This window comes from Pongo pygmaeus, chromosome 3, assembly GCF_028885625.2.
Source record: "Pongo pygmaeus isolate AG05252 chromosome 3, NHGRI_mPonPyg2-v2.0_pri, whole genome shotgun sequence".
Classification (NCBI taxonomy): domain Eukaryota; kingdom Metazoa; phylum Chordata; class Mammalia; order Primates; family Hominidae; genus Pongo; species Pongo pygmaeus.
Window position 1 is genome coordinate 186,176,308 of NC_072376.2, and position 14,891 is coordinate 186,191,198.

At 36.8% G+C, this 14,891-nt stretch overlaps 1 protein-coding gene across 1 annotated transcript in view; it reads left to right on the forward strand.

Annotated features, from left to right (window-relative positions):
• LOC129034653 (polypeptide N-acetylgalactosaminyltransferase-like 6) overlaps window positions 1–14,891 on the forward strand; it is a 231,123-nt gene that overhangs the window by 70,307 nt on the left and 145,925 nt on the right. Inside the window, exon 3 of the mRNA XM_054484099.1 lies at window positions 1,583–1,700. Coding sequence (XP_054340074.1) covers window positions 1,583–1,700 — 118 coding nt within the window. The remainder of the gene's footprint in view (window positions 1–1,582; window positions 1,701–14,891) is intronic.

A 14,891-nucleotide genomic window follows, 5' to 3' on the forward strand; every position in this document is an offset into this window, starting at 1 on the left:
ATGTTACAATCCTAGTTTGTTGCAGCTTCAGTTGTAATTCCACTCTGAAATTCAGTGGGTGAAAAATGGGAAAAGATCAGGCTGCTAGAGAGAGGGATAAAGTAAGGTACATATGATTCTAGGATTTTTATTACAAACAAAAAATTACATGAGAGTGTCTTTATATTATTTTCTGAATTCTGCCCACTTTCCCGGAGAAAAACCTAAATCTCTCTTCCAGTCTTGTAATCTCTTCATCTGCATAAAGCCTACAACTTCAAAACAATTCCTAGATTGAAGTAATTAAATCAAGTACCATCTTAGCATGCAAACTCTTTGAAATATATAATACACTTAGACAGATTCAGGTTTATGTTCCCCAAGGGCCTCATAAAGCATTACCAAGACTAAGTTCTCAGTTGTTCAATAAATTGGTGTCTACTATGGTTATGCATATCTTTTTGTGTATATCAACATTTGAAATGTTGTACTGTTATTTATAAATATCCTTTGTTTCAACAAAATTTTCAAAACTGTCACTTCAATTATGTGTTTTTATCGATTTGCTTGATCTGCATAAGGGTGTTCTCTGTTTCATATCCATTTGTATATAGTTATCTCTTTTTGCCTCCGAACATTGAAACAGAAACAGTGTTGTGGTGAAGAGCCCTTGCGCAGCCTCACCACACACTAGCCTCAGCCTTGGGCAACATTCCACCTCTTCTGCGTGATTCCTCAAACCGTATGCATAGGGAAGTTGTTCACAGGGTTGTTGTGAGGATCGATCAAGGTAATTAGGTATAGATTTTATCCTTTAGACCAGCACATAGTGAGCAGTCCAAAAAAAAAAATGAACAAGAGCACCTTTGAACTGCAAAAATATTTAGGGCAGGGCCCACCAAGTGGTTATAATTATCATATTACATGACTGAAATGCATCCTAGCAGAAGTGGAATACTTGAAATTATTATTTAATCAAAATTAATATTTCTTAGGCAGAGAAGACCTAAAAAGAATAGTATAAAATGAAAAGACTTAGTTTAAATTTTAACTTTGGCACATTAAACAACTAATTCTGGTTTCTTATTTTATTCTAACCTGCCGATCTGTAGTTTGTAAACTGGACATGACCTGTTCATAGTAGATGCTTGGTGAATGCGTACTGAGAGATTACTCAAAGATATTGTCTAGAAAAGCGTTTTCAATACTTTCATATGTCTGATAGTATAAGATCCCTTTAGTTTCAGGAAAAACCATAAAATTGAGTGACATTTCTCATTTTATGGGCCATTATTACTCATGTAGTAATATTTCTCACTAGTGATAAACAAGTGGAGCAAATGTGGCTCTGCAGGGCAATTGTTGCATTAAAACCTGAACTGCAAATATTTAATGCTTACAAGAATTCTTCTCCCTCCCCATCCATGTCCACTTCAGTGAGAGACCCAATGAGAACCCTATATCCACTTACAGAAAACCAGTGCTGAAAATTTCCACACAGCTGACCACTAAAACATATCTTGAATTTTACTTTTTTCCCGAGGAAAATGCCATTGTCTGTAATGTTCATAGTCCTTTAAAGATAATTTTGTTCATTTCACAGGTCTCCTGTTATGGCTGGAGGTCTCTTTGCTGTGGATCGGAAATGGTTTTGGGAATTGGGTGGCTATGATCCAGGTTTAGAAATCTGGGGAGGAGAACAGTATGAAATCTCTTTTAAGGTAAGCCCCGAGACCCTCTTCACACTATGTCTACATAATTTTGACAATTCTGATAGAATATCAGCATGTTGCTTTGTGACCTATGTTCTGAGATGACTTAATAATGATAATAGATGTGTCACCTTCCCAAGTGAGCTCTTGCAGTTTCTTTCTTTTTTGGTTTTTGTTTTTATTTTTTCTTGATATATAATCATTATACATATTTGTGGGGTACATGTGAAATTTTGAAACATGTATACAATGCATAATGATCAAATCAGGGTAACTGGGATATCCATCACCTCAAACATTCGTCTTTTCTTTGTGTTGGAAACATTACAATTCTTCTCCTCTAGCTATCTTGAAATATACGATAAATTATTGTTAACTATAATCTCCCTACTTGTATAAGGCCATTTTTGCATTGCTATAAAAGAAGTATCTGAGACTGGGTAATTTACAAAGAAAAGCAGTTTAATTGGCTCACAGTTCTGCAGGCTGCACAAGAAGTGTGGTGCTGGCATCTGCTTCTGGTAAGGGCCTCAGGAAGCTTTTAATCATTGTGGAAGGTGACAGGGAGCCAGCATATCACATGGTGAAAGCAAAGGCAAGAGACACAGGGGTGAGCTGCCACACACTTTTAAACAACCAGATCTCATGAGAACTCACTCACCAGCAAGGGGATGGTGCTAAGCCTAATTGATCCAAACACTTCCCACCAGGCCTCACCTCCAACACTGCGGGCCACATTTTGACATAAGATTTGGAGGTGACAAACAACCAAATTGTATCACTACAGTACTATCAAATACTAGAACTTATTTCTTTTATTTAACTGTATTTTTGTACTCATCAACCAACTTCTTTTTTTGCCGCCTCCCCACCCCCACTCCCTTCTATTCCCAGCCTCTGGTAACCACCAATCTACTTTCTACCTCCATTAGATCAACCTGTTTAGTTCCCCATATGAGCTAGGACATGAGATGTTTTTCTATGCCTGATTTATTTCACTTAAAATAATGACCTTCAGTTCCATCTATGTTTCTGCAAATGATAGTATTTCATTCCTTTTTATGACTGCATAATATTCCATTGTGTATATATACTACATTTTCTTTATCCATTCATCCAGTGATGGACACTTAGGTAACTATTGAGACCATTGTCACAAAACAACGGGAATGCAGATATCACTTCTACATACTGATTCCTTTTCTTTTGAAAATATACCCAGCAGTAGGATTACTAGATTATATGGTAGTTCTATTTTAGTATTTTGAGGACCCTCCATACTCTTTCCCCTAATTGCTACATTACTTTGCATTTCCACCAACAGTGTAGGAGCATTCCCCCTTTCTCTGCATCCTTGCCAGCATTTTTTTATTCTTTGTCTTTGAGAGAATAGCCAGTTTAACTTGGGTAAGGTATAACCTCAATGTCGTTTTGATTTGCATTTCTCTGATGACTAAAGATGTTGAACATTTTTCGTATACCTGTTCGCCATTTGTTTGTCTTCTTTTGAGAAATGTCTATTCATGTATTTTGCTCATTTTTAAATTGAATTATTTGAGGGGTTTTACTATTGAGTTGTTTGAGTTCATTATATATTCTGGTTATTGTCAGATGGATAGTTTGCAAATATTTTCTCCCATCCTATAGGTTGTCTCTTCACTTTGTTGATTGTTTCCTTGCTCTACAGAAACTTTCTAGCTTGATGTAAATGTGTCTATTTTTGCTTTTGTTGCATGTGCTTTTGAGGTCTCACCCAAAAAATACCTGTGCCCAGACCAACATCCTGTAGTGTTTCCCCAGCGTTTTCTTCTAGTAGTTTCATAGTTTTGGGTCATATAACTAAGTCTTTAATCTATTTTCAGTTGATTTTTGTACACGATGAAAGATAAAGATTTAATTTCGTTTTTCTTCACATGGATATCTCATTTTCCCAGCATCATTTATTGAAGAAACTGTCCTTTTCCCCATTGTATGTTCATGATGCCTTTGTCAAAAATGAGTTGGCTGTAAGTGCAAGGATTTACTTCTGGGTTCTCTATTTTGTTCTATTGGTGTATGCATCTGTTTTTATGCCACTACCATGCTATTTTGATTACGATAGCTTTGTGGTGTAATTTGAAATCAGGTAATGGGATGCCTCCAGCTTTGTTCTTTTTGTTCAGGACTGCTTTAGCTATTTAGGGCCTTTTCTTGTTCCCTACAAATTTTTGGATATTTTTTCTGTTTCTGTGAAGAATGTCAATGGTAATTTGATAGGGATTACATTAATTATTTAGATGGTTTCTGGTAGTGTAGAGATTTTAACAGTATTAGTTCTTCCAATCAAAGACCATGGTATATCTTTCCATTTTTTGTGTGTCTTCAATTTCTTTCATCATTGGTTTGTACAGGTTATTTCACTTCTTTAGTTAAATTTATTCTTAGGTATTTTTTAGCTATTATAAATGGGATTGTTTTCTTGATTGCTTTTCAGATTGATTTCTGTTAGTGTATAGCAACTTTATTGAATTAATTTATCAGTTCCAAGAACTTTTGGTGGAGTCTTTAGGTTTTTCTAAAAATGAGATCATGTCATCTGCAAAGATAATTTGACTTCTTCCATTACAATTTTGATGCCCTTTGTTTCTTTTTCTTCCCTAAGCACTCAGGCTAGGACTTCCAGAACTAGGTTGAATAAAAGTGATGAAAGTGAGCATCCTTGTCTTGTTCCAAATCTTAGTGGAAAGGCTTTCAATTTCCCCCCTTTCAGTGTGATCTTACATGTGGGTTTGTAATGTATGGCTGTTATCATATTGAGATATTTTCTTTCTATATCCAATTTGTTAAGAGTTTTTATCATGAAGGAATGTTAAATTTTACCAAATACTTTTTCAGTATGTATCAAAATGATCATATGCTTTTTGTCCTTGGTTCTCTTGATGCGATATATCACATTTATTGATTTGTATATGTTGAGCCATCTTTGCATCTTTGGGATGAAGCCCACTTGATTATGGTGAATGTTCTTTTTAATGTCTTATTGAATTATGTTTTGTCGAAGGTTTTTACATCTATGTTTATGAGGAATGTTGGCCTATAGATTTTTGTGCATGTGTATTAGGTATCAGTTTAGTTTAGGTATCAGGATAATACTGGCATTATAGAATGAGTTTGGAAGAATTCCCTCCTCTTCAATTTTTTGAAATAGTTTCAGTAGAATTGGTATTAGTTCTTCCTTAAAAGTTTGGTAGAAATCAGTAATTAATCCATCAAGTGCTGGGCTTTTCTTTGATGGGAGACTATTACTGCTTTGATTTCATTATTCATTATTGATCTCTTCAGGTTTTCTTTTTCTTCATGGTTCAATCCTCATAGGTTGTATATTTACAAGAATTTATCTACTTCTAGGTTTCCAATATTTTGGTGTATAGTTGTTCATAATGATCTCTAACAATCCTTTGTATTTCTGAGGTCTTATTTGTTGTTTCCTTTTTCCTTTCTGATTTTATTTATTTGAGTCTTCTCTCTTCCATTTTTAGTCTAGCTAAAGAGTTGTTACATTTGTTTATCTGTTTAAAAAATTGGCTGGATGCAGTGGCTCACGACTGTAATCCCAGCACTTTGGGAGGCCAAGGCGGGCGGATCACAAGGTCAGGAGTTCGAGACCAGCCTGACGAACATGGTGAACCCTGTCTCTACTAAAAATACAAAATTAGCTGGGCATGGTGGCACATGCCTGTAATCCCAGCTACTCAGGAGGCTGAGACAGGAGAATCACTTGAACCCAGGAGGCGGAAGTTGCAGTGAGCCGAGATTGCACCATTGCACTCCAGCCTGGACAACAAGAACAAAAAACTCCATCTCAAAAAAAAAAAATATTTTACAGTTCATTGATATTTTGTATTGTTTTATTAGTCTCTATTTTTAAATTCAACTTTTATTTTAGATTCAGGGGGTACACGCACAGGATTGTTACAAGCAAATATTGTGTGCTGCTGCAGTTTGGGTTATAATTGAATGCATCACCCACATAGTGAGCATGGTATACAACAGGTAGTTCTTTAACCATTGACCTCCTACTCCCTACCCCCTCTTGTAGTGATCAGTGACTTTTGTTCTCATATTTATGTCCATGTGTACTCAATGCTTATCCTCCTCTTATAAGTGAAAACATGTGATATTTGATTTTCTGTTACTGCATTAATATGCTTAGGATAATGGCCTCTAGCTGCGTCCATGTTGCTGCAAAGGAAATACTTTTGTTCATTTTTTATGGCAGTGAAGTATTCCATGGTGTATATGTACCACATTATCATAATTCAGTCCACCATTGATGGGCACATAGGTTGATTCCATGTCTTTGTTATCATGAATAGTGCTGCAATGAACATATGAGTGCATGTGTCTTTTTGGTAAAATGGTTTATTTTCCTTTGGACATATACTCAGTAATGAGATTGCTTGGTTCTATTTTTAGAACCAGCAACCAACCCCAGCATGGTAGTTCTATTTTTAGTTCTTTGAGAAGTCTCCAAACTGCTTTCCCCAGTGGCTGAACTAATTTACATTCCCACCAACAGTGTATAAGTGTTCTTTTTTCTCTGCAGCCCTGCCAACATATTCTATTTTAACCTTTTATTTATTTATTTATTTATTTATTTATTTTTCAGATCGAGTTTCACTCTGTTGCCCAGGTGCAATCTCAGCTCACTGCAACCTCCACCTCCTAGGTTCAAGTAATTCTCCTGCCTCAGCCTCCCATGTAGCTGGGACTATAGGCACCTGTCACCATGCCTGGCTAATTTTTGTATTTTTTGTAGAGATGGGGTTTCCCCATGTTGGCCAGGCTAGTCTTGAACTGCTGACCTCAGGTGATCTGCCTGCCTCGGCCTCCCAAAGTGCTAGGATTGTAGGCATGAGCCACTGCACCCGGTCTCTATTTTTACCTTTTAATAATAGCCATTCTGACCGGTGTGAGATGGTATCTCATTGTAGTTTTGATTTGCATTTATCTTACAGTTGGTGATGTTGAGCATGTATCAATATGTTTCTTGGCCACTTGTATGTCTTCTTTTGAGATGAGTCCTTTGCCCACATTTTAACAGGGTGTTTTTCACTTGTTGATTCATTTAGGTTCCTTATGGATTCTAGATATTAGACCTTTGTCAGATACATAGTTTGCAAATATTTTCTCCCATTCTGTGGGTTGTTTGTGTACTCTGTTGATAGTTTCTTTTGTGGTGAAGAAGCTCTTAAGTTTAACAGGCCCCACTTGTCAATGTTTGGTTTTGTTGCAATTGCTTTTGAGATCTTAGTCATAAATTCTTTGCCAAGGCCAATGTCCAGAAAAGCATTTCCTATAATTTTTATAGTTTGAGGTCTTACGTTTAAGTCTTTAATCTATCTTGAGTTAATTTTTATATATGGTGAGAGATAGGAGCCCAGTTTCATTCTTCTGCATATAGATATCCAGTTATCCCAGCACTATTTATTGAATAGGAAGTCCTTTTCCCATTGCTTATTTTTGTCAAGTGGATATCCAGTTATCCCAGTGCTATTTATTGAATATGGAGTTCTCTTCTCATCGCTTATTTTTGTCGACTTTGTAGAAGCTCAGTTCATTGTAGGCATGCTACTTTATTTCTGGGTTCTCCAGTCTGTTCCCATGCTCTATGTGTCTGCTTTCGTACCAGTACCCTCCTGTTATGATTACTGCAGTCTTGTAGTACAGTTTGAATTTAGGTAATGTGGTACCTCCGGCTCTGTTCTTTTTGCTTAGGATTGCCTTGGCTATTTGGGCTCTTTTGTTTCTTCCATGTGAATTTGAGAATAGTTTTTTTCTAATTCTGTGAAAAACGACATTGGTAATTTGACAGAAATAGCTTTGAATCTACAGATAGTTTTGGATAGTATGGCTATTATAACAATATCTATTCTTCCAATCCATGAGCATGGATTTTTTTTTTCATTTTTATGTCATCTATGATTTCTTTCATCAGTGTTTTGTAGTTCTCCTTGTAGAGATTTTTCACATCTTTGGTTAGTGTAGTCCTACATTTGCTTTTGTGTTTGTGGCTATCGTAAATGAGATTGCATTCTTGATTCAACTCTCAGCTTGAATGTTATTGGTGTATAAAAATACTACTGAATTTTGTACATTGATTTTGTATACTGAAACATTACTGAAGTCATTTATCAGGTCTGTAAGCCATTTGGCAGAGTCTGCGGGGTTTTCTAGGCATAGAATCATATCGTTAGTGAAGAGAGGTAATTTGACTTCTTTTCCTATTTGGATGCTTTATAGTTCTTTCTTTTGCCCAAATGCTCTAAGTAGGACTACCAGTACTATGTCGAATAGGAGTGGTGAGGATGAGCATCCTTGTTTTGTTCCAGTTCTTAAGAAAAATGCTTCCAGCTTTTGCCCATTCAGTATGATGTTGGCTATGGGTTTATCATAGATGTCTTTTATTATTTTGATATATATTTTTAATGCCTAGTTCGTTGAGGGTTTTTATCATGAAAGGATAATGGGATTTCTCAAAAGCATTTTCTACATCTATTAAGATGATTATATGGGCTTTGTTTTTAATTCTGTTTATGTGGTAAATCATGTTTATTGATTTGCTTATGTTGAACCAGCCTTACATCCAAGGAATGAAGATTTCTTGATCATGGTGAATTAGATTTTTGATGTACTGCTGAATTTGGTTTGCTAGTATTTTATTGACGGTTTTTGTGTCCATGTTCATCAGGGTGACTAGCCTGTAGTTTTCTTTTTTCATTGTGTCTTTGTCAGATTTTGACATCAGGGTGATACTTTTTCATGGAATGAGTTAAAGAGGAGTCCCTCCTTGTCAATTTTTTGGAATAATTTTAGTAGAATTGGTACCAGCTCTTCGTTGTATGGTTGGTAAAATTTGGCTGTAAATCCATCTGGTCTGGGCTTTTTTTGTTTGCTGGTTTTTCACTACTGATTCAATTTCAGAACTCGATATTGGTCTATTATTCAGTATTTCAGTTTCTTCCTGATTCAATCATGGGAGTTTGTGTACTTCCAGGAATTTATCCATGTCCTCTAGATTTTCTAGCTTTTATGCACAGAGGTGTTCATGACGGTCTCTGAGGATCTTTTTTATGTCTGTGGAATCTGTTGTAATGCCTTCTTTGTCATTTCTGATTATGCTTACTTGGATCTTCTCTCTTTTTTCTTTATTAATCTTGCTAGCAGTCTATTGATCTTGTTTATCCTTTCAAAGAACCAACTTTTTATTTTGTTGATCCTTTGTATTGATTTTTGAGTCTCAATTTCATTTAATTCTGCTCTGACTTTCATTATTTATTTTTTTCTGCTAATTTTGGGGTTGGTGTGTTTTTGTTTTTCTAGTTCCTCTAAGTGTAATGTTAGATTGTTAATTTAATGTAGGTATTCAGAGCTATAAGCTTTCTTTTTAACACTGCTTGTGCTGCATCCCAGAGATTTTGATATGTTCTGTTTCTGTTTCCATTTACTCCAAAGTCATTCAGGAGCAAGTTGTTTAGGTTCCATGTAATTGTGTGGTTTTGAGGGATACTCTTTGTATTGATTTTTATTTTTATTCCACTGTAGTCTGAGAATATGCTTTGTATGAATTTGATTTTTTTGAATTTATTGAGACTTGCTTTATGGCTAAGCATGTGGTTGAGGTTAGTGTATGTTCCAAGTGCCAAGGAGAGGGATGTATATTCTGTGGTTTTTAAGTGGGGTATTCTGTAGATGTGTACTTTGTCCAATTGGTCAAGTGTTGGATTTAAGTCCAGAATTTCTTTGTTAGTTTTCTGCCTCAATGACCTGTCTAACACTGCCAGTGGGGTTTTGAATAGTCCCTATTATTGTGTGGCTGTCTAAGTCTTTTCATAAATCTAGAAGTACCTGTTTTACGATCTGGGTGCTTCAATGTTCAGTGCATATAGATTTATAATAATTAAGTCTTGTTGTTGAATTCAACCATTTGTCATTATGTAATAACCTTCTTTGTCTGTTTTTACTGTTTTTGGTTTAAAGTCTGTTTTATTTGAAGAATAGCAACCTTTGCTCTTTTTTGTTTACCATTTGCATAATAGATCTTTCTCCATTGCTTTCCTTTGAGCCTATGAGTGTCATTACATGGGAGATTGGTCTCTTGAAGACAGCAGAAGGTTGGGCCTTTTTTTTTAATCCAACTTGCCACTCCGTGCCTTTTAAGTGAGGCATTTAGACCAATATGCGAGGTTTTGATTCTGTCATGGTGTCAATGGCTGGTTGCTTCATGGTCTCAATTGTGTAGTTGCTTTATAGGGTCTATAGACTACGTACTTGCATATGTTTTTGTGGTATCTGGTATTGATTTTTCATTTCCTTATTTAGCGCTCCCTTTAACATCTTTTGTAAGGCAGGTCTAGTAGTAGCAAATTACCTCTCTGGAAAAGATTTTATTTCTCCTTAACTTTTGAAGCTTAGCTTGAGGGGATATAAAATTCTTGGTTGGAATTTTTTTATTTAAGAATGCTAAAAATATGCCTCCAATCTCTGACTTATAATGTTTCTGCTGTTAGCCTGATGGGGTTCCCCTCATAAGTGACATAACCCTTTACTCTAGCTGCCTTTAAGATTTATTTCTTTGCGTTGACCTTGTAAAGTCTGATGATGATATGTATTGGGGATGGTCATCTTGTATAGTATCTTGCAGGAGTTCTTTGAGTTTCTCAAATTTACATTTCAACCTCTCTAGCAAGACTGGAAATTTTTTTATAGATTATATTCTCAAATATGTCTTCCAAATTGCCTATTCTTTCTTCTTCTCTCTCAGGAATGCCAAGGAGTCATAGGCTTTGTCTCTTTACATAATCCCATATTTATTGTTGGTTTTGTTCATATTTTCAATTCTTTTTTATTTTTGTCTGACTGGGTCTTTGAGCCTTTACATTCTTTCCTCAGCTTGGTCTAGTCTTTTGTTAAGACTTCCAGTGGTATTTTGAAATTTTCATAGTGAATTTTTCAATTCCAGAAGTTCAGTTTGGTTCTTTCTTAATATGGCCATGTCATTGTTCAAGTCTTAAATTGCTTTTCTGATTTCCATGCATTGGCTTTCAATTTTCTCTTGAATTTCATTGAGCTTGCTTGCCATCCAAATTCTGGATTTTATTATTGAGCTTCCTTGCCATCCAGACCCTGAATTCTATGTCTGTTATTTCAGACATTTCAATGTGGTTAGGATCCATTGCTGGGGAGCTAGTGCAATCCTTTGGATGTAAAGAAATGTTCTGACTTTTTGAATTGCCAGAGCCCTTCTCATATGAGGAGGCTGGCAATTCTTTTTCCTTTTTAAATTGCTCTACTATGGATGAGGCCTTTTGTTTTTATATATTCCTTTTCCCTTGAGGGTTTGACTGTGGTGTATGTTGTGTATAGTTGATTGTCTTCATTTCTGAGTGCTTTCAAAGGGCCAGGGCTCTGTATGGGCTCCTTACTTGTGGATCGTTTCCTGCTTTGGGTTTCACCGGTGTTGGGTGTTGAAGAAATTTTTTCTTCGGTGGTGTAATTCAGGATGCGAACCAGTAGATGGCGCTTAAGAGTAAGGGCCAGCAGATAGGCTCTTAGCCAAGCTCCTCTTGGAGCTTACTGTTGTCGGCTTTGTTCATATTTTTAATTCTTTTTTTTTTTTTTTTTTTTTACTGCTGCATATGCACTTACACCTTTTTTTGTTGTTGTTACTGACTGCTGCATATGCCATATGCCCTTACTCTTAAGTGGTCTGGAGATGGGAGATGGGGGGCAAGAGATGACTCCCTCACCAACTCCATTCCTAGGTCTTGGTAGAGACCTTTTCAATTATTGGTGTTGCATCCATGATTTCTTAGTCTCAAGCGAAACGCTGGCAAACTGCTTTCCCTCCTCCCTCAGGGGCAGCCCAAGGAAAGGTTTACATCACCAGGAAATCCACAATTATTTAGGGACCTACTGGTCCTCTGAGCTTGGCAGAGTCAGAACAGGTTGTGGTGTGTGTCTGCAGGTGGTCTGGTGATGCAGTGGGTCAACAGCAGAGGATGCCCAGGCAGGACAGTAATACCATACATGTGGCACCCACAGCCTGCTGTTCTTAGCCCAGCAGATGGCTGTGGGGCCAACCCAGCTCACACTTGCCCAACCCAGTAAGTCTTTCTGCAGTGTCTGCCCCAGGAGTGGGCCTGACCAGCTAGACTTGTCCCAAACTTTCTGTGCCAAGATTGCTGGGCAGTTCCAGGTGTTCCACGCTGTAGGGATCCCTGAGGAAGAAGGTGCTACTGGCTAATAGGCCACACCCTTCCCAAAACAGTCTTGTCGAGAGAGGGACACCCAGCTCCCACACCAGCACACAAACCTGTGTATCACTCTTCTAAGTGTTCTGGGGCGGGGGGAGGTCTTCCCCTTCTCAAACTCAAGCCAAAGATCTCAGCTCCAAACCCCTGGACAGTGTGCTCGAATCCTGGGGGTTTTGGGACCACGCCTACAGTTTTGTCTGCTGACCCCTCAGGGTCCAGTGCTGGCTGTGCAGAAGGAGCCAAACTACTCCCAGGCAACCAGCAAAACACTCAGGCAGGACAATGAAAGCTGTGCTGTGGGCACCTTCCTGAGGGAGTGACCAGGTAGGCAGTCTTGGGAAGATCTGGTGGACAAGGGGGCACAAAGATCGGATGCACCCCAGTTCCACGGAAGAAATAGCCAAGCCCTGCTCTCTCCCAGCCTGGAAGAAAGCAGGAGCTGTAGTCACTCAGAGCAAAATGGAGAGCCTGGGGGGATGGGTACCTATGGTCACATTTTGTTGCAGCTGCAGTGTGCACTGCAAAACCTTCTGGGATCCAAGCAAGTTTGAGCTCTTCCTCTGCCTTATCTCCAGGCAGTTCCCTCTGCCAATTCAAATGTCTCTGGAGGTCACAGGATCTCATGTATCTAGGATCCCAGATGTCCACAGTGGGAGTGTGGAGTCCCGGAGCTCCTTCACTCGCCCCTTCCTTAGGACCTAGTCAGGTTTGGGAGCTGGTCCTCAGCATTCACCAACTCCAGGCAAGCTTCCCAGCTTATTCCCTCTTCAAATATGGTGTCTATGTCACCTATCAACTTTCAGTATTTTCTTTCAGAAGATCTGTTCAAAGTGTGAGGATTTGCTCAATATTTTGGTTCCTCTCAGTGGGAGCGGTGTCTCAGCTATGTCTAATTAACCATCTTAGTTCAATCACTGTTTTATTGTCTCAGTTTCACATATTTATGTTCTGATCTTTATTATTTCTTTTATTTTGCTAATTTTGGGGATCGGTTTGTTCTTGCTTTTCTTGAGGTGTATCACTAGGTTGTTTATTTGAAGTATTCGAAGTTTGTCTATTTTTTATGTAGGCATTTATTGCTATAAACTTCCCTCTTAGTACTGCTTTTGCTGTATCCCATATATTCTGGTGTGTTATGTTTCCAATTTTGTTTCAAGAAATATTTCAATTTCCTTCTTAACTTCTTCATTGACCCATTGGTCATTCAGGGCATATTGTTTCCATGTACTGGTACAGTTTACAGAGTTTTGCTTTTTATTGATTCTGGCTTTATTCCATTTTGATCAGACATGATTTCAACATTTTTTAATTTGTTGAGACTTGTTTTGTGGTCTAACATATAGTTTATTCTGGAGAATATTACATGTGCTGATGAAAATAACCTGTATTACATATTAATTGGATGAAATGTTCTATAAATATCTGTTAGGTCCATTTGTTCTAGTGTATAGTTCAATTATGATGTCTCTTTGATAATTTTCTGCCTAAATGATCTGTCCATTGCTGACAATGGGGTGTTGAAGTATTCTACTATTATTGTATTGCATTCTCTCTCTCCCTTTAGATCTGTTAATATTTGCTTTATATGTCTGGGTGTTTTGGTATTGGTACTGGATGCACATGTATTTACAATTGTTATATCCTCTTGCTGAATTGATCTCTTTATCATTATATAATGATCTTGTTTTGTCTTTTTTACAGTTTTTTTTTTTTTACTTAAAGTCTCTTGTGTGACATCAGTATAGCTACTCTAGCTCTCTTTTTATTTCTATTTGCATGAGTGGAATAAATTTTTTTCATCCCATCACCTTCAGTATATGGGTATCTTTATAGATAAAGTGAGTTTCTTATAGGCAGCATACAGTTAGGTCTTGTTTGTTTAATTCATTCAGTCACTGTGTCTTTTAATTGGAGAATTTAATTCATTTACATTCAATGTCATTATGGATAAGTAAGAAATTACTACTATCATTTTGTTACTTGTTTTCTAGTTGCTTTGTAACTCTTCTTTTCCCTTCTTCCATTTTTCCTCTCTGTCTTTGTGGTTAAGTGATTTGCTCTGATAGTATTTTTCATTTGTTGCTTTTTACTTTAGTGTGTATGTTATACACTTTTCATTTTTAGTGTTTTTGGTTTTTTTATTTATTTTATTTTATTTTATTTTTTTGCTTTCAGCACTCTGAATATATGGTTCCACTCCCTCCAGGCCTGTAAGGTTTCTGCTAAGAAGCCTGCTGTCAGGCATATTAGAACTCCCTTAAATGTTATTTACTTATTTTCTCTCATTGCTTTCAGAAATTTTCTTTGCCTTTTACTTTTGTGAGTTTGATTATAATATGTTTTAGGGTATTCTTGTTTGGGTTGAATAAAATTGGAGACTTTTCACTTTCTTCTGCATGGGTATTTATATCTATCTCAAGGTTTGGAAAGGTCTTTGTTATTATTTCTTTAAACAAACTTTATGTTCATTTGTCCATGTCAGTTCCCTCTTTAACTCCAATAAACTGAATATTCGCCCTTTTGATGTTGTCCCATAGATCCCATAAGCTTTCTTCATTTCTTTTTATTCTTTTTCTTTTTTTCTCTTCTGTCTGTATATTTTCAGATAGTCTATCTTCAAGCTCACTGATTCTTTTGTTTGATCAGTTCCACTATTGATACTTTCTATTGCATTTTTCATTTCATTCATTGCATTTTTCAGCCCCAGGATTTCTGTGAGATTTTTATTATTATTTCAATCTCTCTGTTAAATTTCTCTGATAAATTTTTGGATTAACTATCTGTGTTTCCTTTAGGTTCATTGACTTCCTCAAGACAGCCATTTTGAATTCTTTGTCTGAGAGGTCACACATCTCCCTCATTTTAGGGTTGCTCTCTAGTACCTTACTTTATTTGTTTGGTCATG